The sequence below is a fragment of the Carettochelys insculpta genome, chromosome 1 (genome assembly GCF_033958435.1).
Source record: "Carettochelys insculpta isolate YL-2023 chromosome 1, ASM3395843v1, whole genome shotgun sequence".
Lineage (NCBI taxonomy): Eukaryota > Metazoa > Chordata > Testudines > Carettochelyidae > Carettochelys > Carettochelys insculpta.
The window spans coordinates 377517828-377543251 of NC_134137.1; the positions used below are offsets into that span (position 1 = coordinate 377517828).

General features: G+C 53.6%; 1 protein-coding gene across 1 annotated transcript; it reads left to right on the forward strand.

Annotated features, from left to right (window-relative positions):
- The first annotated feature begins 1040 nt into the window (after positions 1-1040).
- ASB13 (ankyrin repeat and SOCS box containing 13) lies at positions 1041-15794 on the forward strand. Its single transcript, XM_074984215.1, has 6 exons — positions 1041-1162; positions 3986-4173; positions 6519-6669; positions 8909-9043; positions 11454-11645; positions 15287-15794. Exons 1-6 carry the CDS (start codon positions 1120-1122, stop codon positions 15412-15414), a joined length of 837 nt encoding a protein of 278 aa, XP_074840316.1. The 5' UTR covers positions 1041-1119; the 3' UTR covers positions 15415-15794.
- Positions 15795-25424: the final 9630 nt, after the last annotated feature.

Sequence of the window (25424 nt, forward strand, 5' to 3'; positions counted from 1 at the left end):
GGAAATCCATCCACCTCATGAAAAAACTTGCCAATAATAGGCCATATCCACCCTGACTGAATAAACCTCGTCAGCTCTGGCCTTCGTCTTTACCAAGACCCCCCTCTTTAAATCCTCCTCTGAAACCGCCTCACTCATGCATCTGACAAAGCAGGTCTTTGCCCATGAAAGCTTACGCTCCAGCATATCTGTAAGTCTATAAGGTGCCACAGGACTTCTTGTTGTTCCCAGGGGAGGGAATCTGTCTTATTACACTTGGCCACACTTGTGCGCGTTGTCCTGCCAGCAGCAGGGAAGATGATGCATTGAGCTTGTCTCTTCTCTCTGTGCGGGTTCTTCAAACGTGCCCCTTTCGAGCTGGGCATCTCACAGAGCTCTTTAGAAAAGTGAAGTCCAAAGAACGTGACTCACCAAAAGTCATGCCCTGGGAAGGGGGTCGCCACAGATCAGGAGGAGATGCTGGAAAGGCAGTGTGGTCCTGTGGAGAGGCCCTTGCCTATAATTCAGGAGACCAAGTTGCTCTTCCCAGCTCCCTTGCTGACTCCCTCTGTTGGGCAAGTCACGTCACCGGTTCCGTGCCTCAGTTTCCCCTCTCGCTCTGCCTTGCCTGTTTCCTCAGGGCGTGGGGACTGGCGCGGGGCCTGCCGCCGCGTGCCTTTTCCATGCCAGGCCCTGACTGTCGCGGGGGCTTCCCAGCTGGTCCCCTAACGTGCCCCACTTCTCGGGGTGGTACACGTCTGCGCCCGGGCACCCAACAAACTTTATTCCGCCCGCGGAATGACAACCGGAGAGGGCACCTCTGTGCGGGAGGCAGGGCTTAGGGGGGCGCCTCCTTGGCTGCCCAGCAGGGGGGATGCACGCCCCGAGGCACTACCCCGGGCGTACCCCGACAGCAGCCTCTGCTGGCCGCTTCCAGAGCCAAGCCCCGAGCAGCCAAGAGAACTACGAGTCCCAGAGGGCTGTGCGCCGGCCTTTCGGCCCCTCCCTCGGTTCTGACGCAGGCGGGCTGGGCGGGGCCCTCCGCCAGGCCCCGCAACCGCTCCCCCAGCGCGGGTGGGAGGGGGGAATCCTCCCCTCGGTGAGCAGGGGCTGCTGGGACTTGTAGTTCGGGGCCGGGCCATGGCAGGGGCACAGAGCAGCGGCTCCTGGCTGGGGGAGATCGGTGAGTGAGCCCTGCATCCGGCTGGGGGCGGGGCAAGCGGTGATTTGGGGGGCAGGGGGTTTGTGCAATGCGGGAGCGCGGCTGCTTCCCCGGGGGTGGGCCCTGCCAGCCAGGAGTGGGGGTGCCTGAAGCTGGGGTGATCTGGGGGGCCCTGCTCCTGGGGGAGCCCTGGGGGTGCAGGGGTTTGTTCCCTACAGAGGAGCGTGGCCCGCGGAGGGTCTGGGGGGGGGGATTTGGAGAGCCCCAAGTAGACGTGTGTGTGGCTGGGGGGGCGGGGAAGGAGCAGGTCCTGTCCCCATGGCACAGAGAAGAGCACAGAACAATGCACGCCAAGACGCTGATGCATCTCGCACGCCCCGCGTGGCACGCACCTGCTCCGGGGTGCGGCGGTGGGAGGCGCAGGACCGGTGCAGCAACCCGCAGGCCCTGGCGTATGCAGGTGGCGGGTCAGCTGCTGCTGGAGCCAGTGGGATGGGGTGGCCGCAGTGCTCTGCAGCGGTGCGGGATAAAGCCACCATGGGCAGGGTTGGTTTTGGCAGAGCTGAACCGTCTTCTCTGGCCCAGACAGCCTGTCCTCTCCTGGCCATGCTTCCTCCTCCCTCGCAGTGGTGGAAAACCAGTAACGCCTTAAAACGCGATGTGTGTTTGCTTTGAGAGAGAGTAAGGAAGTGGAGGTCCCAAACAGGCTTCCCTCTAACTTTTTTCCACCCGCGGGTGGAATAAATTTCTTACGTGCACCGAGGTGTCTGTGGATGTGCACCACCAATAGAAACACGGGCTGTGGGCGCTCTGCCAATCCCGTGGGCAACCCCTGAAACGCTCCTGGGCAGCCCCTGAAACGCTCCTGGGCAGGTGCCCACGCACTCGGTTTACAGGGAGCAGGAGTCCCGAAAGAATACAGCATATGAGCGTGCCACGAAAACACCGATAACAGAAAGGAAGAGCCAAGAACTGGGTCAGGAATGCCCACAAGATGTAAATGCATCCTATCGGTCCTTCGCTGCTCCTTGCTGCAATAGTTATGCACCTGCTGCCGTGCATCTGGTTGAGGAACTTCAGTCCAGTTCAACTGGAAATTTCACAGCCCTTCCAAGGATGTGGGCCACATGGAGCCAGACAACATCTATGCAGGCACCTGTGGTGTGTGTGAGGTCAGGCTGTGTGGTGGGGCCCGTGGAGGTGCCGTACAAGTGTCTGTGTTGCCCACATCTCTGAAAAGTTTGGAGTTGTGGAGCACTCTTCTCTTCTTCTTAAACTCTTGCGCTGTGGGTGGAGCGTAGGTCATCTACAAGTCTCCTCCACTTTACTCTGTTTTGGGACAAAACTTCTGGCTGACTCCAGGAGGACCCCAGTTGTTGTCCTTCAGTCTCAGTAGATCTTCTCCACGTTGTCCGAGGTCTTCCTTTTCAGCGTTTTCCTGGGGGGTTCCAACGGAGAGCTCGACGGGCTGTGCTGGAGGATGGTTTTCTGAGAGCGTGGCCCAGCCATCCCCACCTCCTTCTCTGGATTTGAACGTCAAGTGGTTCTTGTCCTGCTCTGTTCCAAAGCTCCTCATTTGTGACCAAGTCTTGCCATTGGATGTGCAGGATGTACCTCCGGCATCTGTTTATGAACGTCTGCAGCTTGGGATTTGAAGACTTTTTCGTACGCCAGGTCTCGTATCCATACAAGAGCTCACTCTTCACATTCGTGTTGAAGAGCCACAGTTTTGTCTTCGCAGATATTATTTGAGGTCTCCATATGGGACAGAGCTTCTCGAATGCAGCTGTTGCTTTCCCTATCCTGGCACTGACACCCTTGTCTGTTCCTCAGTCACTGCCTAAAACACTCCCCAAGAAGGTGAACTGCTCCATCTCTTCCAGGTCATCCCCTCCCAGTGCGATGGTGGTGTGCTGGATTGGTTGACCCTCATTGTTTTGGTCTTCCCCTTGTTAATGCTCAGCTGGATGTTAGGAAAGAACCACTTCCCCAGGAGGGTGGTGAAGCACTGGAGTGCGTTGCCTAGGAAGCTGGTGGATTCTCCATCACTAGAGTTTTTAAGTCCTGGCTTGACAAGGTCCTGGCTGGGATGATTTAGTTGGGGTTGATCCTGCTTTGGGCAGGGGGCTGGACTAGATGACCTCCTGAGGTCCCTTCCAGCCCTGGGATTCTGTGATTCCAGTAAGGGATCATAAAAATGGCCTTGCTCGTTCTTATGGAGGTCCTGCTGGCAGCCTGCATGGCCTCAGCTCTGTGCAGGTTACTTCTGCCTTTAGCTGCAGCAATCCGTGCAGGGGCCGTATGTGATGCAGTCGGAAGCGTGGCAGGAATTGCATGAAAGTCCAGCGGCAGCTGACTGAAGATGAAATGCAAGTTCATGCTCTTGGCTGGTTTCCCCAGGATTCAGGGCGTCTCACCCCTGGTTGCACGGAGGCAGAACGTGCCCTGGTATGCGTCACATCTGGACCGAAAGAGCCCTGGGCTGTTCTGCACTCGTCACCGGCTCTCTAAGAAAAACACACTCACGGGGAGACAGGGCTGCCTGTTTGTTGCGTACATGAGCCATTTCAATAACAGTCATGCTCCAAACTCAGAGAGCACCTTCACCTGGGGACGGCAATACGTTTGGCAAATAGAAATGAATCCCCCCCCTCTGTTCCAGCTTTTGTGCATGGGGATCTGGTCGCACAGAGAAGTGAAAGTGATTTTCCCAGGGCTCTACAATGAGTCAGTGGCAGAGGTGGGACGAGAACTCCAAGCTCCTGTTCAAGCCACTAGCCTCCTTATTCCCCTCCCAATGAGGTTAGTTATCACCAGTCCACAGCTGCTCTCTCGTCTCCCCAGGGTTCTGGGCCGATAGGACACCCGTCCACGAAGCAGCCAGGCGGGGAGAGATCCAGCAGCTGCAGCAGCTGATAGCCAACGGCGCTTGTGTAAACCTGCTCACCTACGACTCCATCACCCCCTTGCATGAGGCGAGCCTGCGAGGTCAGACGCAGTGTGTGAAACTCTTGCTTGCCGCAGGGGCCCAGGTATGTGAGACATGGCAGGGCAACACCGGGGCCTTTTGCTCCTAGGTCAGCGGTGGGCAAAATGAGCCCCGGGGGCCAGATCGACCCATGAAACGTTTCTCTCTGGTCCGCTCGGCTGTGTGGTCCATCTGCAGCTGAGCTGCTCCGCGTCTAGGAGTCTCCTGCGAGCTGGGTGGGGGGGAGTGGGGGGACAACAGCGCTGAAGGCAGGCGTTCCCCTGCACCGCAGCTCTGCAGAGCAGAGGTCTGGGAGAAGGAGGCGCACTGCAGAGCTGCTTCAGCCTGAAGCCTGGGTGGTCAGTGACTCACAGGGGAGTGCAGAGCCGGGGACGGGGGGATAACCCAGCCGGACAGATTTCCCTTGCAGAGACAGACGGTGGCTTCTCTCAGCGACTTAGCCAGCAGCAGCCAGCACACGCACTGCGTGTCATTGTTACACACACACTGCAGCACACTCACTGCGTGTCATTGTCACACACACACACACTGCAGCACACGCACTGCATGTTACTGTCACATACACACGCTGCAGCACATGCACTGTGTCACTGTCACGCACACACGCACTGCAGCACATGCACTGCATGTCACTGTCACATACACACGCTGCAGCACGCGCACTTTGTGTCACTGTCACGCACACGCATGGCAGCACACGCACGGCAGCACACGCACTGTGAGTCACTGTCACACACACACTGCAGCACACACACTGCGTGTCATTGTCACACACACACCGCAGCACACGCACTGCGTGTCACTGTCACATACACACGCTGCAGCACGCACACTCTGTGTCATTGTCACATACACACACTGCAGCACACACACTGTGTGTCATTGTCACACACACACCGCAGCACGCGCACTGCATGTCACTGTCACATACTGCATGCACACTCTGTCACTGTCACACGCACGGCAGCACATGCACTGTGTGTCATTGGCTACGTCTACACGTGAAGCCTACATCGAAGTAGCCTATTTCGATGTGGCGACATCGAAATAGGCTATTTCGATGAATAACGTCTACACGTCCTCCAGGGCCGGCAACGTCGATGTTCAACATCGACGTTGCGCAGCACCACATCGAAATAGGCGCTGCGAGGGAACGTCTACACGCCACAGTAGCACACATCGAAATAAGGGTGCCAGGCACAGCTGCAGACAGGGTCACAGGGCGGACTCAACAGCCAGCCGCTCCCTTAAAGGGCCCCTCCCAGACACACTTGCACTAAACAGCACAAGATCCACAGAGCCGACAACGAGTTGCAGACCCTTTGCATGCAGCATGGATCCCCAGCTGCAGCAGCAGCAGCCAGAAGCCCTGGGCTAAAGGCTGCTGCACACGGTGACCATAGAGCCCCGCACGGGCTGGAGAGACAGCGTCTCTCAACCCCCCAGCTGATGGCTGCCATGGAGGACCCCACAATTTCGACGTGGCGGGATGCGGATCGTCTACACGGTCCCTACTTCGACGTTGAACGTCGAAGTAGGGCGCTATTCCGATCCCCTCATGAGGTTAGCGACTTCGACGTCTCGCCGCCTAACGTCGAAGTTAACTTCGAAATCGCGCCCGACGCGTGTAGCCGCGACGGGCGCTATTTCGAAGTTAGTGCCTCTACTTCGAAGTAGCGTGCACGTGTAGACACAGCCATTGTCACACACACACTGCAGCAGATACATGTTGTGTTACTGTCATGCACAGCAGCATACGCACTCTGTCACTGTCACACACACTGCTGCGCACACACTGTCACTGTCACTATCACACACACTGCAGCACATGCACACTGTGTCACTGTCACGCACGCACGCACGCACGGCAGCACACAATCGATCTGTGCTCACCTGTGCTCACGAAAGCTCACGCTCAAAACTTTTCCGTTAGTCTATAAGGTGCCACAGGACCCTTCGTGGCTGTTACAGATCCAGACTAACATGGCTACCCCTCCGATACCCGATTAAATAAGTGACATTATCCCCGAAGGGGAAACTCTCAGGATTGAAATCAGTGGGAGCTGAGACGCTTCTAGTCTCACAAGAGAGACTTGGCGGTTCTCTGGCTCTGGCCGCTTCGGCTGTGATATCCAACGCATCCAAGGGAGCAGCTGCAGCAGATTCCCTGGCAGGTTTTCTACTTTATTGCCACGTGCGTTTTAATGCTTCCTCTAGCTCTGTTCTGGGAACGAGAGACCTGGCTGACCTCAGAGTGACGGGGCTGTACTCAAGCCAGGCTGGTGGGATTCTGCCCTTTGCAAGGGTGGAAGGGGTGTGTTAGGGACGGAGGCAAGAGGGCGGTGGTATGCGGCTGCCCCGAGTCAGTTCTGTCTTTCTGCCTTCGAGGTGGATGCCAGGAACATAGACGGCAGCACACCGCTGTGTGATGCTTGCGCTTCGGGCAGTATTGAATGTGTGAAAGTGCTCCTGTCCCACGGGGCGAAGGTGAATCCTCCGCTCTACACAGCGTCCCCTCTCCATGAAGCCTGCATGAACGGTGAGCTCCCGAGGTCCCGCACGTCTGTTCACCGGGCGCCCGTGGCCAGAGCAGGCTGCAAAGGGGCTGACGCAACCCTACGAGTCTGTAACAGCTGGCAAATACCGCCTCTCTTCTGCTAAGATCAGGGGGTCTGTTATTAAGGCCCATCGGTAGAGAGTTGCCCTCTGTCAGCAGAGATCCCACTGCTTTCAGAAGGAAAAACTCTGCAAGGCTGGGAAAAGAAATTGGCTGTGTAAGGCACTTGGATACAATGTGATGAACACAGTAGCAATCCTAGCTAGGTACAACAACTGCCATTATTTGTTTATGTAGCCTGGGTGAAGGCCGTACCGTGTTCCCACCCCATGGCCACTTCCTTTGTTACATTCCCATCAAAATGTGGTCGGAGGGAAGGTTAATCTTCCCGTGCAAGTGCGGGACTGGAACTCAAGACCAGGGATTAGTTCTTGTTCCGAAACCGACTCCCCATGTGACCTTGGTCAAGTCCCTTAGTTCCTCTGTCCCTTACTTTCTCCCTGACAGTGGGTGGGATAAGACTTCCTGGCCTCTCCTGTTAGATTGTATGATGTCATCACCCACTGTGAGGTCAGTGGGAGCTGTTAGGAGCTCGGGACTTTTGAAAGCCAGGCTGGGGCTCGAATAAAATTAAGCTCCTAATGTTTGAAATTCTCAGCATGAGCCCTCGCAGCCTGGTTGGATGATTCAGTCCGTCCACCATGGAGCATGTTTTGCCATGTTGAGTCCAGTCTAGCTTCAGAGGACTCAAGCAATGGGGCTTCCCCCTTTTCCTGGGCTGCAGTAAGAGGAGTGTCATGAGCGAGACACGAGAAGGCATTCTTCCGCTCTACTCAGTGCTGTTTAGGCCTCTGCTGGAGGATTGTGTCCAGCTCTGGGCCCCACATTTCAGGAAGGATGTGGAACAATGGGAGAAGGTCCAGAGAAGAGCGACAAGAAGGTTTAAAGGTCTAGAGAACATGAGGGAAGACTGAAAGAACTGGGCTTGTTTAGTTTAGAAAAGGGAAGACTGAGAGGGGACATGATAGCGGTTTACAAGTGCCTCAAAGAGGGTTACAAGGAAGAGGGAGAAAAATTGTTCTCCTTGGCTTCTGAGGACAGGACACGGAGCAACGGGCTTAAACTGCAGCAAGGGAGGTTTAGGTTGGACATGAGGAAAAACTTGCCAACTGTCAAGGTGGTTAAACACTGGAATAAATTGCCTAGGGAGGTTGTGGAATCTTCATCAGTGGAGCTATTTAAGAACAGGTTAGACAGACACCTGTTGGGCGTGGTCTAGATGGTGCTTGGTCCTGCCATTGGGGCAGGGGGCTGGATTTGATGACCTCTCAAGGTCCCTTCCAGTCCTAGTGTTCTAAAATTCTGATTCGTATGGACAACCATGGTAAAGCCCAAAAGATTTAGCCCAGTGGTTGCCAAACTTTTTGGCATCTGGCCCCGCTTTTGAATTTTGAGAAACCCTCACGCCCCACTCCCACCTCTTTATCACCAGCCACCCCAGCAGCCTGTGAGCACCTGCCTGAGCCCCTCCCCTCCCCCAAAACTAGGCACCCCCAGCCCCTTACCTAGCCCTATCCTCCCCCACAACCCACACTCACCTTTGCAGAAGGCAGCTAGCTCCATGTGGGTCTTCGCTGACTGCCTGTTTTTTATACTGGCTGCACCAGGTCACCCACGTAAAATGGCAGAGGCTGAGAGCCAGAAGCAAGGGCCAGTTTCTTCTTTGGGTGTGGGGAGTGGTGAGGGGGGGCTGGGTTGCCTTGCACCCCTCCCTGGAATTTCTTCACGACCCCCCAATTTGGGAGACCATGATTTAGCCCAAACCCCACACCTGTGTCTTTTCACTTTGCACTGAATGTCCCCAGTGTTAAACATGACTCTCTTAGGGCTGGCCTACCCGGGCATGCTTCGGTCCCACTAGTGTTGGTAACAGCATCAGTGAAGACAGCTTAACGTGGGCTTCAACCCAGGTAGTACAACCGGGTGCAGAGCCTGGCTATATACGTGACTCACAGACCTGCTCCGAAGCCTGTGCTGTGATGTCTTCAGTGCCGTTGTTACCTGTGCTAGCCGGACTCAAGCTAGCCCAGGCAGGCTCCTCTAGGTGTGTCTTCTGCGGTGTAGCTGTACTCTTTGGCTAGCTGGTACATAGCCCATGGAGGCTACCCTGCAAAAGCCGCTCTGCTTCCCACTGACTGACTGGCTGGGTCTCTTTTCAAAGGGAGCTCTGAGTGTGTGCAGCTGCTGATAGACGTCGGTGCGAACCTGGAGGCCCACGACTGCCACTTTGGAACCCCTCTGCACGTGGCCTGCGCCCGGGAGCATCTGGATTGTGTGAAATCACTGCTCAACGCCGGTAGGGTACACCCAAGGGGTTTGTTTCAGTGTCCGCCGGGCCGCGTGGTGGTGCGTGTGTGCAAAGCTTACCTCTTGTACCTCTCCTTGGGCTCAGAAGAAAAGTTCCCTTGGCAGAAGTTTACTGCTTCATGGGGCCAGGGGGGCGGCTGTGATTATGTTTAGTTCTGTCCTCAGAGAGGCTGCTAGAGAAGAATCATAGAACACTAGGGCTGGAAGGGACCTTGAGAGGGCATCGAGTCCAGCCCCCTGCCCCAAAGGCAGGACCAAGTACTGTCTAGACCATCCCTGATAGACATTTATCTAACCTGTTCTTAAATATCTCCAGCGATGGAGATTCCACAACCTCCCCTGGCAATTTATTCCAGTGTTTGACCACCCTGACAGTTAGGAACTTTTTCCTAATGTCCAACCTAAACCTCCCTTGCTGCAGTTTAAGCCCATTGCCTCTTGTTCTCTCCTCAGAGGCCAAGAAGAACAAGTTTTCTCCCTCCTCCTTATGACACCCTTTTAGATACCTGAAAACCGCTATCATGTCCCCCCTCAATCTTCTCTTTTCCAAACTAAACAACCCCAATTCTTTCAGCCTTTCTTCACAGGTCATGTTCTCTTGACCTTTGATCATTCTTGTTGCTCTTTTCTGGACCCTCTCCAATTTCTCCACATCTTTCTTGAACTGCAGTGCCCAGAACTGGACACAACACTCCAGCTGAGGCCTAACCAGCGCAGAATAAAGCGGAAGAACGACTTCTTGTGTCTTGTTCATGACACACCTGTTAATGTACATAGTGCACTACATACACATAGGATTTTTTCTTCTGAGCAAAGGAATGCACCTATTTAGCCATTTTCAGAAGGTTTCCTGCGCTGGCAGATCAATTTCCATGTCGTAAACTCTCCGGTTTAGTTCAATGGCCATTGAGTTGTGCCTATTTTGTTAAGAGCACAACTATCCCAGCCTCCTAGAATAATGTACCAACCCACTCTTAATAATGGCGTTGGGTCAGTAGTGATAGAGATTTTCAAGGCTGTAGATAGAGGAGAGTTGGAAAAAAGAGACATGTGAAGGGCAGGACTTTAATAAGGTTCAAAAAAGAACTAGATAAACTCATGGAAAATAGGACCCTCAGTGGCTGTTAGCCAGACTGGGCGGGGACGGGAATGGGCTAGATGGAATGGATCACTTGATGGAATGGATCACTTGATGATTACCTGTTCTGTTCATTCCCTCTGGGGCTCCGGACGTTGGCCATTGTCGGTAGACAGGATCCTGGGCTAGATGGACCTTTGTCTGAGCCAGTGTGGGCGTTCTTATGTCCATATTGAGGTTTGACATGTAACACCCTCAGGCCCTGGTGTGGTTTGATTGGAGTTACAGCAGATATGGCTTTGGCTCAGGGGTTACAGAAGTCACATTGCATGTTCCAAGTTTCACGTCCAGGTGCGCTAGCCACGGAGACCAGAGCTACTTCTGAACCAGATCCCCAGTGCCAGATGCCTCCCAACTTCATTTCCATTTGGGAATGCATTCAGACAGCCCATTGTGGGTCCATCCTTGTCAGGAAGTCATGTGATCTGCAGTATCCACTTATCCCTTCGATGGAGAAGACCCCTGAAAGGTGGGGGAGTGAGGACAGCCTTCTGGCTTGCGTTTATCTAGTCACACTTCCCTAGCAGAAATGAGAAAGAACAAGATTTGTTAAAGGGTTGATGGACACTGAAGGGCAGCAAGGTCTCCACATCCCACAGTCCCAGCATGAGAAGATGGTTCTGTTAAAACAATCACGCTCCAATAGTTCACAAAGTTGACATCAGTCAGTTTCAGATTGAACAGTCCATTGAGAAGAACCAAAATGTCCCTAGCTGGCTTCAGACCGTGTAGACTCAGAAGAGCAGCTCTGCATAGGTTCACTTTCCGCAGCTTATTTTCCAAGCTCTACTGGCTGCAGATCCATTTGTAAGCAAACCATGCACTTGCAAAAACACAAGAGGTGCTAGCTCTGACTTCTGGGTCAGGCCCAGTCTCCGTTTAAAACTTAGGTCAAGATAGCCGCGCTGCTCAGGGGTGAGAAAAATCCATGTCCCCAAGTGCCATAGCTGTCTGACCTTCCCAGGGTGGGCGCAGCTAGGTTGATGGACCTTCCATTGCTTGGGGAGATGGAATTCCAATAGTAATGGAAAAATCCCTCTTGTGGCCATGGGGTGCATCTACACTAGAGTTATGCCAGTGTAGCTACACCGCTATAACCACACCGCTGTAGTGTAGACACGCGGTCTTTCACCTGATTAGCGGAACTTCGTTTAGAGGTTTCCTAGTGACGGAGTGGTAATTTACTCAAGCAAAACACGATTTAACCAAGCAAAGGTGCTGTCTTGGGGTCTTGATACACCCATTTGGTTTATGCTCCCAGGGGCAAATGTGAATGCAGCGAAACTTCACGAGACAGCCCTTCACCATGCAGCCAAGGTGAAAAACGTGGACCTGGTAGAGATGCTGATTGAATTTGGAGGCAACGTGTATGCCCGGGACAACCGAGGGAAGAAGCCGTCTGACTACACATGTAAGAGCAGCCCGGCAGCTCAGTGCCTGGAGTACTATGAAAGTAAGTGCGGCTTGGCCCTGTCTCCCACAGCGGTGCTTAGAGGCGACTAGTGCAAGGATTCAGGGTGGGGAGCTGGGGGCAGCAGCCGTGTCCCCCTGCCCTGGCCATGCCACACCCCTCCCTGCTCATGCTCCGCCCATGTCCCTCCTCCATTGCCCCTGCCCATCCCAACCCCTCCCTTCCCTGACCACGCTCCTCCCCCCATCACCCCTCCCATCCCTTACTCCTCCCCTGCTCATGCTCCGCCCATGCCCCCCCCCCCATCACCCCTGCCCGTGCCCCACCCCCTGCTCTGCCTCTGCTTGCCTGTTCCTGTGGAAGCCCCATGCTGCTTCCAGGGAATGCAGGAACAGCGTCTTCCCCCCAGCCTCCAAACCTCCCCCCCTAAGAAAAGCACGAGTGGGGAAGTTCCTGCTGCTTCATACTGCTCTTGGTCCGTACCACTCCAGGGGGCAAGGGGTGGGGGGCCTGTGCATCCCCACACATGGCTATGCTCGAACTCATCTCCTCCTCCACAGGCTGGGTCATCTTCATGGTCCTTTCCTGCCTTACAAACGTATGAATCCCATGGCTGATGTTTTCTCCCCGTCGCCTGGTCTCTTTCTTTTCCTTGTGGAATCAGAAACAGTTACAGAAAAGAGCAACAGAAATGCTGGGGGTGTGGAACAGCTTCCGTGTGAGCAGAGATTAAAACAGACTGGGGCTGTTCAGCTTGGAAGAGAGACAATAAAGGGGAGAAATGGATGTGCTGGAGCAGGTTCAGTGGAGGGCAACAAAAATGATTAAGGGGCTGGAGCACAAGACCTATGAGGAGAGGCTGAGGGATATGGGCTTGTTTAGTTTACAGAAGAGAAGACTGAGGGGTGATTTAATAGCAGCCTTCAACTTCCTGAAGTGGAACTCTAAAAAGGATGGTGAGAAACTGTTCTCAGTGGTGTCAGATGGCAGAACAAGGAGCAATGGTCTGAAGTTCTAGAGGGAGAGGAGTAGGTTGGATATTAGGAAAAACTACTTCACCAGGCGGGTGGTGAAGCATTGGAATGCGTTATCGAGAGAGGTGGTGGATTCTCCATCCCTGGAGGTTTTGAAGTCCCGGCTGGACAAGGTCCTGGCTGGGATGACTTAGTGGGGGTTGATCCTGCTTGAAGCAGGGGGCTGGACTAGATGACCTCCTGAGGTCCCTTCCAGCCCTGTGATTCTATGATTCTGTGAAATGATAGAAGTTCAGGTCAAACCTCTCTTGTCCGCCACCCTTGGGACCTGACCTGTGTCAAACTAGAGAATTTGCCGGACCACGGGAGGTCAATATTGTCAAGCACATTACCAACACTGCCACTGCTTCCTGGGCTCTTAGAAGACACTTAGGGGTAAATTAGAGCTAACTGACAGTGCAGAACACTGGGAGCCAGGACTGGTGGCTGGAAACAAACTTTAGGGGCCTGTGGATAACTTGGCTGCATGGTAAGTGGACATCTGGCGAGCTAAAATCATGCCCAACTACACATGTTGCTGACCAGAGAGGTTGAATCTGTTATTAAAATTGAGATTGATGTGGAGAAAGTAAATAAGAAAGTGTTACTTGCTCCTCATAACTCAAGAACAAGGAGTCAGCTAATGGACAGCAGATTTAAAACAAATAAAAGGAAGTGTCTCTGCGCGCAGTCATTGGAGTGGAAGAGACGTTGAGGGGTCATCTACCCCAGTCTCTTGCACTCCTGGAAGAACTGATCATTATCTAGAGCAGCGTGTCTTAAATTTTTTGAGACCACGGAACGCCAAACAATAATATTTTTAATGCAGAACACCTGTGAAAATTTTCTTCAAAAAGATTGTCAGCCTAACCAAGTAACGTTGTATCTGGTTTTAATAACAGAAAATATAGACCATCAGGGCATGGTATCAGAAAAGAGTTGGACGTTCACGGCACACCTGGGTGATGTTCCTGGAACTACTGCTCTAGATCATCCCTGACATGCATCTATCTAACCTGCTCTTAAAAACCTCCAATTACAGAGATCCCACAACCTGCCTTGGTGTTTATTCCAATGTTTAACCTAATTTTTCCTAACGTCCATCCTAAACCTCCCTTCCTGCCATTTAAGCCCATTGCTCCTTGTTCTGTCGTCAGAGGTTAAGGGAATAATTTTTCTCCCTCCTCCTTGTAATACCCTTTTAGATGATTGAAAGCTGCTATTGTCTCCCCTTTCAGCCTTCACTTTCCCAAAGTAAACAAGCCCAGTTCTTTTAATCTTGCTCCACAGCTCACATTTTCCAGACCTTTAGTCATTTTTGTTGCTCTTCTCTGGACTTCCTGCAGTTTGTCTGCATCTTTCCTGAACTTTGGCACCCACAACTTGATACAATGCTTCAGCTGGGGCCGAATCGGTGCAGAGTGAAGCAGGAGAATCAGACTGCAAAGGGGTGCACAATGAAGGGCAGAAGAGAGTGTGGGTGTGTTTCAGTCTGAAAGCCGTCGGGATTGGGGTCTTCTCTCTCTTGCTCATGCCCCCGAGTATGAGGGCATCGGTACCCCGCCCTTCCCACGAAATCGCTCGGGAGTGGCATGGCCTGCTAGGGGAGGGCACCTCAGGAGGCCAGACCCCTCCACTTTTCCCGGCTGAGCTGTGCCTCGGAGGACCAGCCCCTGCAGCCTGCCAGGCCACCAGCCAAGAGAGGAGCCACTGGGCCAGTACCTGCATTCTGAACGATCCTGGGCAGAGGAGATGTGTGGGGGCGCACGGGGGGTGACATTCACGCCACCAGCGTCGGCCCTTCCCCCGCGCTGACTGTCAGTGCCGGGCTGCTTGGTGGGAGGGGGCACTGCCCCCACGTCACGGCAAGTGGCATGGCGCTTGAGCAGGAAGAGATGGGTGGGGGCGGAGCAGGGGAGTTGCTGGGGGAGAGGGTGGAGACTGGGCATAGAGGGGGCAGAGGCACAGGGCTGGTGGCCCCCTGGAATCCCTCTGATCCAGGGGGTGCATTCAGGGAAGGGGGAAGGTGACTCTGCATGGTGGCTCGGGTGAGCAGGAAATGCTGGTCGGGAGCATGGCTGTCACAGCGGGCGAGTTTTGAGACTGAGCCGCCCCCACTGCTTCCCTTTGCAATGCAAGGCCCAGCTGTGCTCCTGTAGATGCTGCTGCACCTGTCCAAACCGGGTGTGAGCCGGGTGGAAGCAGCCTTGAGACTTTGGTGGCAGCTGGGCCAGCAGACCCTTGGGTTGAATTCAGCCCCCATCCATCAGCTCCAACCTTTACTTTTTCTGGGTGGAGGTGGTGGTGCTTCTGTGCTCCGCCCAAAGCCCTGCCCTCCACCCCCCCAAGGCTCCGCCCTCCCCCCAAGGCTCCGCCTTCATTCTGCCTCCTCTCTGGAGGCTCCGCCCTCTTCTCACCCCCACTCTACCGCTCCCTTAGACCTTTGCCTGTCCGATATTTGCTGGCTTCTGCTCTCCCCCAAGCTCCTCCCCAGACCTATGAGCAACCATTGGACGATGCAGCCTATGGGCTGATGGGCTGTGCCCCCAAATGACTGTGTCCAGGGGTGCTCAGCGATCGACACCCCTGCCCTATGGGTCTGCGGAGGATGGTCCTGCCTTCAGCAGAGTGAAGCGGCTCGTGATGCCACTGCTCCTTTTTTCGTTTCAGGAACGCCGCTGCGCTTGTCACAGCTCTGCAGAGTCAGCCTGCGGAAAGCCGCCGGCCAGCGAGGGCTGGCGAAGATCGCCCAGTTGAATATCCCTCTGCCGCTGGTGAAATATCTCTCATACAACTGAAGGTGTCGCTGAGGGACGATGTCGCCAGCCCCACTGGATGAAGCACCTCGCCTCTTTCTCCCTCCTTCACCCTTCCTGGAAGAAGCTCCTTTAATTTAAATTAATTGGTGTAAATACCATTTCTGTGGCAGCCCTTCCCTGCCTCCCGCCTTCTCGCGGAGAGTTTGGACAAAGACTGTCCCTGCCATCCAGGGTGAGCCAACTTTTTAGGGCCCTGCTCATTGACTAATGTCATCCAAACCGATGGAAATTTCGGCTGTGTTCATACAGAAAGAAAAAACCCCACAAACCTTCTGGCACGTGTAAGAAAACAAGTCTGTAGCATGTGAAAATGTTATTAATCGCTGTCTAAATGTGAATACACCGACGTAAAACGGGAATGGGTTTCGATGTTTGTGATGAGCTGGATGAGCCTGAGACCGAGCGGCCGAGCGTGCTGTGCTCCCTACTTGGGAAATGTCAGGGTCCCCCGAGGGGCTCCACCCCCAGTTTGCACGTTCCTGCCATAGATCATGTGTAGACCCAGGCTTTTAGCTGTAATCTTTCTTACGCTAGACATCCAGCTGGACTGCTATTCCGAAGGGGAGTCGTCTTTGCAATGGCTTGTGTTGCTGAAGGGGTCGCTGCAGATAACAAGGCTAGATAGAAGGGGCTATCTGGGCATCCTTGTCAGATGCAAATTTCCCTTTTAGGCCAGCGGTTGTTATAGCAAAGCAAGTTGTCCGTATGTGACCTTCTGCGAAGCTCATCCAAGGCCCATCAACACCCCGGGTGTCTTTCCAGTGACTTCCTGGGATCAGCGGTTGTGGTTTTGGGGGCCTGGACTACTGAGGTGAGCAGTCCCTGCAAGCCACGCTCCATCCTGATCGGAGCGACCCACGTGATGGCATCTGCTGCCGTCTCCGGTGGTGTCGAAGCAGTTGAGTCATGCTGACTCTGGCAGGTGACCAGCGCGCAATGGACGATGGGGGGTATTGAGGCACTCTCTCTGGGCACCAGATCTTGTCTTCAGGGGAGCAGTTTGCAAACCACGGTGCGATCGGATCACAAACCCCTTCGTGCAGCGGAGACAGCGATCCACTGAAGAGTTCTGAATAGGGATCAGATTTTTCACTCTGACATTGCCTCTTGTTTCAGTAACTCCTTTAGATGTTTGCCCTGGCCCAGGACAGCCCACCCACTTCACCCCAGGCCCCACTTCTTCCTGTCACTGCCCTGACCCCACTCTACCCCGCCCCTGTTTCATCCCAGGGATCTGCCATGGTATCTGGTCCCCAGCCATAGAGCTGCAATGTGTCACTGCTGAATTCCTCTGTTCTGTACAAACGATCACAGTCTCCTTGGAGAGTTAAAGCTTCAGGATGAGGTTGGATTAGAAGCAGAGATGAGAATAAAAACCATCCTCTTAGTAGCATTGAGCCCCTGGAGCCCTCTGAGGGCGTCTAACATGGCATAAAACGAGATCAGCAGTTCTCAGACGCTTTCCCGTGGTGGATTGTCACTTAAAATCTTATTGCTTATGTCTTTCCTCTCCCCCCAAGACACTAGCCTTCACCGTACGCTTCCCCTGGTGCCACTGTGGTGCTAAAATGAACATAGTTTCAGTTTAAAGTTAACTTGAAAATGATTTTTTAAATGATGGCTATGTACCTTTTTCTTTCTTTCTTTCTTTCTCTGTCCGTCTGTCCGTCTGTCTGTTTTAGGGTGTATAAGTTTTACCTGAACGGTTCATATAGTTCTGCTTGGATTTGTACTCTGGAAGTATCAAAAACATCAACTTTGCCAAGTTTTGCTGGCAAAGCGCTGGGAGGTCTTAGAGGTGTTTACTGTGGGCTGGTTTGCCTTAAAGGAAGGGACAAGGGAGTTGAATCTTTCACAAAAAACTTCCTGTGTCCACTATGTTAATTAGGCGTTGGAGTTAGACAGGTGTTCGTAAAACCAAACAAAGCCCAAACTGTTTTTATCTCTCCGACTCCAAATCCCTCCCCATCTCCGCAGCTCCGTGTTCACCGTGTTTCACTGGTTCTCCAGCCACCAGAGCATCTTCCTGCAATGACAGGACCTGAATTTCTGTGTTTTAAAAAAAAAACCAAGCAAAACCGAATCTCTTTCACACATCTTTCTTTCCCCTTTGCAAGTCACCTCTCGTGTGGCTGCCACTGCCTGGTTATGTCTCTTTTCTATTTTATCTGCATTGTTCATTGCCTCTCCCTGGCCTTCCAGGATTCTGTCCTCAGCCTCTCCCACCCCATGTGATCGCAGCTGCGTGTATGCCAAAGAAGGAGCCAACGAAGATTTACTAGTAGACCTAACCTCCTGCGCAGGAACCCAGCTGGGCACAGGGTTCCAAAGGAGGTTCTGACCCGGATACCAATGAGTGCACAAAAGACGCTGCTTAAGGCAAGGCCGGACGGCTGCTTGTTCGAGGGTTTGATCATTTAACTGCCTTTGCTTTTGGTCGGATGAGGACTGTGCCAGCAAAGTGCACACGCAGCCAGTGCAAATAAAATCAATCCCCCGAAATCAGATCTTGCCCCATGCATCCCTTTCAAACCTTGCCTGGGTGCCAGTGGAGGAAGGACAAATATGCAAAGACAGGGCAGCTGTACCGTCTCAGACTCCCCCACTTCCGCCCCCGCCTCCCACTGCCTGGCAGAGCTCTCTTTCCAAGGCGGCGTCTGAAGAAAGCCCCTCCAATCCTAACACAGCCTGTGCTTCGAGAAAGTCCAGCTCCAGATGTGGCTAGGCTCTGCCCCTCCTCTTTTACTGCGAGTGCCTCTCGAGAACTATCAAGACGGCGTTGCTGGCTGCTGCCAGGAGAGCGTGTTAGCATTGGCTTCCGATGGAGACATTTGATCACAACAGCTTTACCGTAACGACGTCAAGCTGCTCCAATGAAAACAAGGTGTCGCCTAGATTTTGTGCCTGTAAAAACCTTGCTGGACTGAAGAATTAACTGTTTGTAGCACAGCCTTGTTACTCTTCCATTGTTGTTGCCCAGCACAGGAAGGAGACACGATCCTTGAATTGCGTTGCAAGCTGAAAGCTGTCCAGGGAAAGGGGGTGTCATGTGCAAACAAGAATCATGGACACCATAGAATTCCTTTCATGCTGCATACAAGTAGCTTCAGCCAGTAACTCACCTTGAAAGCTTTGGGTGATTGCTGGGCCTTAAAACCTGCACTCGTCTAGATGTGCAAGACCAAGAAGCTTTGCAATGGAAAACGGTGCCCGAAACTGACTAATGTAACGATTTCGTACAACACAGCAAGCATGAGACTAAAGCACCCACTCTAACTCTGCTGAAAACAGCTAAGAGCTCAAGGATCACGATGAGTTCTTCGCACCCTCTTTATTGAGCAGTTTCCCCCTTGCTCAGAAGGAATGGGGTGGGAGACCTTGTGGACATGCAGGAGAAGAATGGGCATGACCCTCAGCAGGTGTAAATTGACTTCAAAGAAGTTCTGCTAATTTACCATAGGAGAGGTACAGACTCTGAGGGTGCATCTTCACTACCCTGAAGGTCAAACTGGTCAGAGTTGCTCTTCCAGGGTTCGATTTTGCATGCCTAGTCGGGCCGTGCGAAATCGAACTATCAGGGGTCCACAGTTGACCCCATATGCCTCAATCTCGCGAGGAGTAAGGGAGTTCGACGGGAGAATTTTTCCCATCAACCTGGGAGGGGATGACCTGGAAGAGATGGAGCAGTTCACCTTCTTGGGGAGTATTTTAGGCAGTGACTGAGGAACAGACAAGGATGTCAGTGCCAGGATAGAGAAAGCAACAGCTGCATTCGAGAAGCTCTGTCCCATATGGAGACCTCAAATAATATGTGCGAAGACAAAACTGTGGCTCTTCAACACGAACGTGAAGAGTGCGCTCTTGTACGGACACAAGACCTGGTGCACTAAAAAGTCTTCAAATCACAAGCTACAGACATTCATAAATGGATGCCTGAGGTAAATCCTGCACATCCAATGGCAAGACTTGGTCACAAATGAGGAGCTTTGGAACAGAGCAGGACAAGAACCACTTGACGTTCCAATCAAGAGGAGAAAGTGGGGATGGCAGGGCCACGCTCTCAGAAAACCATTGCCCAGTACAGCCCTTCAAGCTCTCACATGGAACCCTCAGGGAAACGCAAAAGAGGAAGACCTCGGACAACGTGGAGAAGATCTACTGAGACTGAAGGACAACAACTGGGGTCCTCCTGGGGACAGCTAGAAATTTTGTCCCAAGGTGGAGTGAAGTGGAGGAGACTTGTAGGTGACCTATGCTCTACTTGGAGTCAAGTGAAGTAAGTCACAGTGGCTGCAAGAAGTGATTGCGCATGTCTAAGGATTTGAGCTGAAGGAAGTCAGTGTGCGTTGCTTTCAATCAGTGACCTCAAAGGAAGCTGAGGTGATTGTCCCAAGAAGAAACGACTGTTACACAAACAAGCCACCTGTTTTTTACGACAGAACCAGGAGACAGCCGTTTATACAGAGGCAATAGACATAAATAGGCAGGGAAACATCACAGGGTTTCCTGTGTGAGGTTGGTTCTGAGGGTAGGTTCAAGGCTCACTGGCTGGACTGACCCAAAGGAAAAGGCAGGAGGGAGATCCGAGTGGTTGTGGAATCTCCATCACTGGAGATATTTAAGGGCAGGTTGGATAAACATCTAACAGGGATGATCTCGATGGTGCTTGGTCCTGCCATGAGGGCAGGGGACTGGAGCTGATGACCTCTTGAAGTCCCTTCTGGTTCTAGTGTTCTATGATCTTGTAGGTAATGCCTGTGAGAGAGTGTTGGGAGATCTGGGTTCAGTTCCTGGCTTAGCCATGGATTCTATCTATGGCCATGGGCCTGTCACTCATAGTATGTCTGCCCAGGAGCTGGAAGTGTAATTTCCACCTTGAGCAGACGTACCCATGCTAGCTCCGGTTAGGCAGATGCACTAGAAATAGAAGTGTAGCTGTGGTGGGAGGGGCTAGCCACAGAGCATGCCCGTAGGGTTTCCGGAGGGATTGCAATGGGGCAGCTAGCCCCGAGGAGAAGACAGAATGTAACCCAATATGGTGGAGGTCCTTGGGGTGAGCGTGGCTCAGCCAGCCTGCTATCACTGTGGTCAGCAGCTCCTGCAAGACCGCCTAAGGGTCTACATCAAATATGGTCCATGGCACAGATTTAACCTTGATGAGAATTCCTCATTTCCAGACAGCCATGGAAACATGACAGTGACTGTGCGTTAGCTTTGCATCACTCGCTCCCACCTCTCCGGATTCCCCCTGGATCGAGCCGTGTCCCCTCTCCTGGAGGAGCACAGTGGGAGCATGGAGGTACCGCGTGGAGTCTTGGGATGTCTTTCGACGTTGTCCCTTTCTATCTGTCTCCCTTGGGCTGTCCCCTCGTTGTCCTTTTGTAAACTGCGCCATGCCTCAGGGAAGGCAAGAGGATACCCGCTGCTGTCGCGCAGCCGCTGCCGTGCCTTGTGTCCATATCACATCACAGCAAGGCGAGTGTTGCAGGAATCACAGCCGCTGTGTGTGTGTGTGTGTGTGAGAGAGAGAGAGAGAGAGAGACCAGGTGGAAGGTGTGAAAAATCAGCATGGGGTGAGGCGCAGGGTCTCCTCAAATTTTTCACGGGTGGAATAAATTTTGTCATGTGCACCAACCCATACGTGGATGTGCACCACCAGGAAAAACACACATTGTCTGGCTCTAGTAACAGAGAGGGAGCTGTGCTAGTCTATATACTATCAAAACAAAAAAGCAGTCAAATGTGCTCTGCTAATCAGCTGGGCGGCACCTGAATCTCTCCGGGGCAGCTGCCAAAGCACTCAGCTTATAGGGAACAAGCACCTATATTAGACACAGCCCTAACTAATTGGACTGCCCCTATAAAATTAGGCAGGGCCATCCCTAGGGCTGAGTATCTTCATCACACATCTAGAGAGAGCGATGGACAAGATGAAGGAGGCGGTAGAAGGGATATCTGTGCATGGGAAAAAGAATTAACAAGTTGAGGTTCGTGGATGACACTGTTATCATTGAGGAGGATGAGGAGAAGCTAGCGAAAACGGTGCAGGAGCTAAATGAGGAAGGGAAGCGTTACGGACTGATTATGAACATCGATAAAACAAAACGATGGTATTTGGAGATAAGGAAATAGGAAGGAAGATCAGCGTAGATGGGTTTGAACTAGAGAACGTAGAGAAGTTCACGTATCTGGGGAACAACGTAACGTGTGAGCTAGACTGTAAGAAGGAAATAGCGACTAGAATAGCGAAAGCAAGAGCGAGTTTGAAGACGATGGATAAGATCTGGGAAAGCAAAGCAATTAGCTTAGGAACGACGCTGGGCATCTTGAAAACGTGTGTATTCAGCAGCATGTTGTACGGATGTGAGATGTGGGTGATAACGAAATATTTGACGAGACGAATATTGGCATTCGAGAGGAGTGGTTATAGAAAGATGCTGAGAGCAGGATGGATACAGAAGGTCACCAGGGAGGAACTATATAGGAAGACGCAGCCAAAAGAGAACCTGCTGCCAAAGGCTTTACAACGTAAGTTACAACTATTTGGGCATATTTGCAGAATGAACAACAAACGAAAAATCAAGACCCTGGTATTCGGCCTAATGGAGGGTGCGAATAGGAGAGGCCGACCCCACAGAGAATGGGTAGATGGTGTAGTAGATTGGTGTGGAGCTAGTCTACAGAAACTAAGCCACCCTGCCTTGGAGAGGGAAAGATGGAAGGAAATAGTGAGAGAGGCACCAGACACCAACAGGCACTGAGCTCATGGTTGTTGTTGTTGTTGATGAAGATGATGACGACGACGACCCCTAGGGGGGCACAGAGCCTAGAGCAGCACCCCCGGCTCCACCCCTTCCCGCCCCATTCTACCCATTCCCCCAAGTCTCTTCCCCAGCGCTCAGTCATCCGGGGGATTATCCCCAGGCCTAGCACAGGTCGGGCCCCTCTCGCGCACCACGGCTGCAGAAGCCTGGGCAGCAGCATGAAGCGCGCAGCTGCCCACAAAGCTCCTCTCTCATTGCCCAGCGGGGTAGTTCAGCAGCCCGCCCCCAGCCCACTGTGCAGAGCCCGGGCAGGCAGGGAGCCAGCCTCCTCCCTGCTGCGGTGCTGGTCTTTTCACAGCCAGCTTCCCACTTTGGCTCCGGTAGCCTCCAGGAGATGGAGCCCGATTCCTGGAGACTCCTGGCCCCCTGGGGAGGGTTGGCCGCTCAGTCAACGCCACATGTCTCCACTGCAGGACCAGCCTCTGGAATAAACCTAGGGCACGTTTCGGCCCTGAAGGGTGCAGCAATGCAGACAGCCGCCGGGCAGGGCAGTGCCGGCTGGGGAGTGTGTCTGGAGTGTACGTTGCTTTGGAGTGTAGGAACGCCGAGCAGGGCTGGCCTGCGCTCGCCGGCTGCATGGCCAGACGCACAGGAAGCCTGTGGCCTGGCCCGCCGCCCGGCCCGCGGGAACACGCCGCTCAGGGCGTGTGCATTTGCGGAGACGAGCCGGGTCTGAGCGTGGCTGGGGCCTGCGGTGGAGGGAACTTTGTGGGTGGGAACCTTCCCCTCTGGCGGCTGCTTCTGTAGCCCTCAGTCCTGGAACAGGCCTGGTTCTGGTGATCCCCGGGGAGATGCCCTCTGCCTTTTAGCCGGGGAGCCTAAGGCGACAGGCTCAGCTCCCCCAGGGCAGCCTGCTCTGTCAATGGGAATGAGGTGCCCGGAAGCCTTTGAGGCTCGGAGCCCCTGTGACTTGGCCGGTGTCACGGAGAAGCAGAGGCAAGAATTGATCCTGAGCTCCTGGCTGGTGGGCTGCTCGCTAGGCCGCCCATCCTGCCTCCCAGCCCCCTGGGTTGCTGGGCCTCCATGTTCTGGGGCTGGAGGGGGCTCACCATCTTGCAGAACTGAGCTCGCTGTCCGTTCTGAGGGGCAGCGGGTCCCCGCAAGCCTGAATTGCCTGGAAACGAGCTGGACGTCTCCCTCCTCCTAGCGGTGGGGACTGCCCCTCTCCCAGGGGCTGGGCTGCAGGCTTGCCCTCCCCTCCTCCGGTACTCGGGGTCATGCCTCAGGGGAAACACCGCACCCGTCTGGTCCGTCAGGGAACTTTCAATGGCCCAGCACCAAAGGCCGCCTCAGACCCAGCTCGGAAGCAGCACCCAGGCTGCCCCATTGCCCGGCCTACTGGGCACAGAAGATTCCCAGCAGGGGCCAGGTTTGAGGCAGGTCCTTGAGCGACCGGCCGCCTGTGCTCCCTGGCGTTCTGAGCCCTTCGCATGCGCTGCGGTAGCCGAGGCAGCCGAACGCTCCTGCTTGCTCAGCTCTGCTGCACTGCTTCTGTCCCCCACCCTCTCCCCCATCCCCCAGCTGCTCGCTTGCCCTCTCCTCCCCTCGCTGCCCCTCTTCCCACCAGCCTGTTGGAAACTTCCCGGGCCCCTGGCCTGTTGCTCTGAAGGCCCTGCCAGGCACACAAGTCAGGAGTGTTCACTGGACCTGTGGCAGCACCTCCGGGGCGGGTTGTAACGTCCAGTCCAGTGGTTTGCTGATGGGCGCGGTGTCTCTGTAGCCCCCGAGCGCGGTTCAATGAGTCTTGTGTGTGGCACATCTCAGGCTCTTTGTTATTATTGCGTTGCCTCGTCCATGGGGAGCCTCCCTTCCCTGTGTCACTGCCCGATGCCGAAGCAGCAAATGGACACACGTTAATCACAGGTAGCTCTCCAGACCCACTCTGCAGCCACAAACCTCGGCGACCTGCTTCTGTCCTGCGGCTCGGCCCCTCGGCTCAAGTCGCTTTGATTTTTCCAGCACTCACCCTTAACTCAGTTCAGCTGTTGACGCTTTTCCTTTGGCGTGTGGCCCGACATTTGCAGCTCTGCCCCTGAGCCAGCCTCTCAGGACAAGAAATCCTACGGCCGCTGGAAGTTTTTTAATAGCGGTGGTACATGCTCCTGACACGTCCTGGGCAAGCAATGTGTGTTGTACCCCCGAGTCTCTTCCAACTTTAAAGCTTCCCTCCTTCTTGGGGTGATCATTCAGAGGCCTGTGTGCTCAGAATGGCCCCTGAAACATATTGCTTCTGTAATCGCCCGCAGCCTCTAGAGCGTAGCATCTCAGATGCTATAGCAGGGGGCAGCAACCCCCAAAATGGGTGCCAAGCAGGGCACACGAGCCGGTTTTCATCAGCACATGAGATAGGAGCATGGCTCCATCCCTCCTCCTCCGTGCAGCAGGAGCAGGTCACCTATGGATGAGCAGAAGACGGGCTGATGCTACCAACCACCGCCTAAGTGTTAAAGCTTGGCAGCTTCACTTATTTATTAATACAGCTGTTGTAAGTAGGACTGTTAGTGACTTTAAAAAGTATCACTGGCACGCCGACCATACATAGAGGTCAAAGGGTCAAATTTCAGCATTCTGCCTTGGAAAGGTTGCTGACCGCTGCTTTACAGTTTAACCTAAAGGCCAGCTAAGGTTGTAGAGGAACCTCTTTGTTTTTCGTAAGTGGCCCAGCTTCCACTCCATGGGGCAGCGAATCACAACTAGGTGTGTGGGTTACACTGCAACTCTAGTACTGTGTCCTGTGGGAGAGGAGAGGTTCGCCTTTGCCTCTGGGCGAGTTCAGGCAAGTTATTTCAAGTCCTGTGCCTCAGTTTCCCCAGCTGAGGCAGGATGTTCTGATGCCTCATTACTGCAGCAGCATCTCAATGGGGACAATGCTGACTTTCTTTGTAAAGAGCGTTGAGATCTATGGAGAAAAGCAGTCTGTGAGAAGTAGGTATTATGGAAATTCAAGAAAGCTGGAGAATAGAGAATAGTATCATCAAACCAACCTCTGGGTGAGGCATTTGGGGTGCACAACGCCTCTCCCTTGGAGAGTTAAAGTCAGTAACATTTCCATGGATACTTTTAAGACTTTTAATTCTGTAATTGAGCGGTTTGAAGGAAATGTACAAAAGGAAGAATTAAAAAGGCAGGCTGGGCCCACTTTCCTAGCTCCAGGCTGAGTGATCA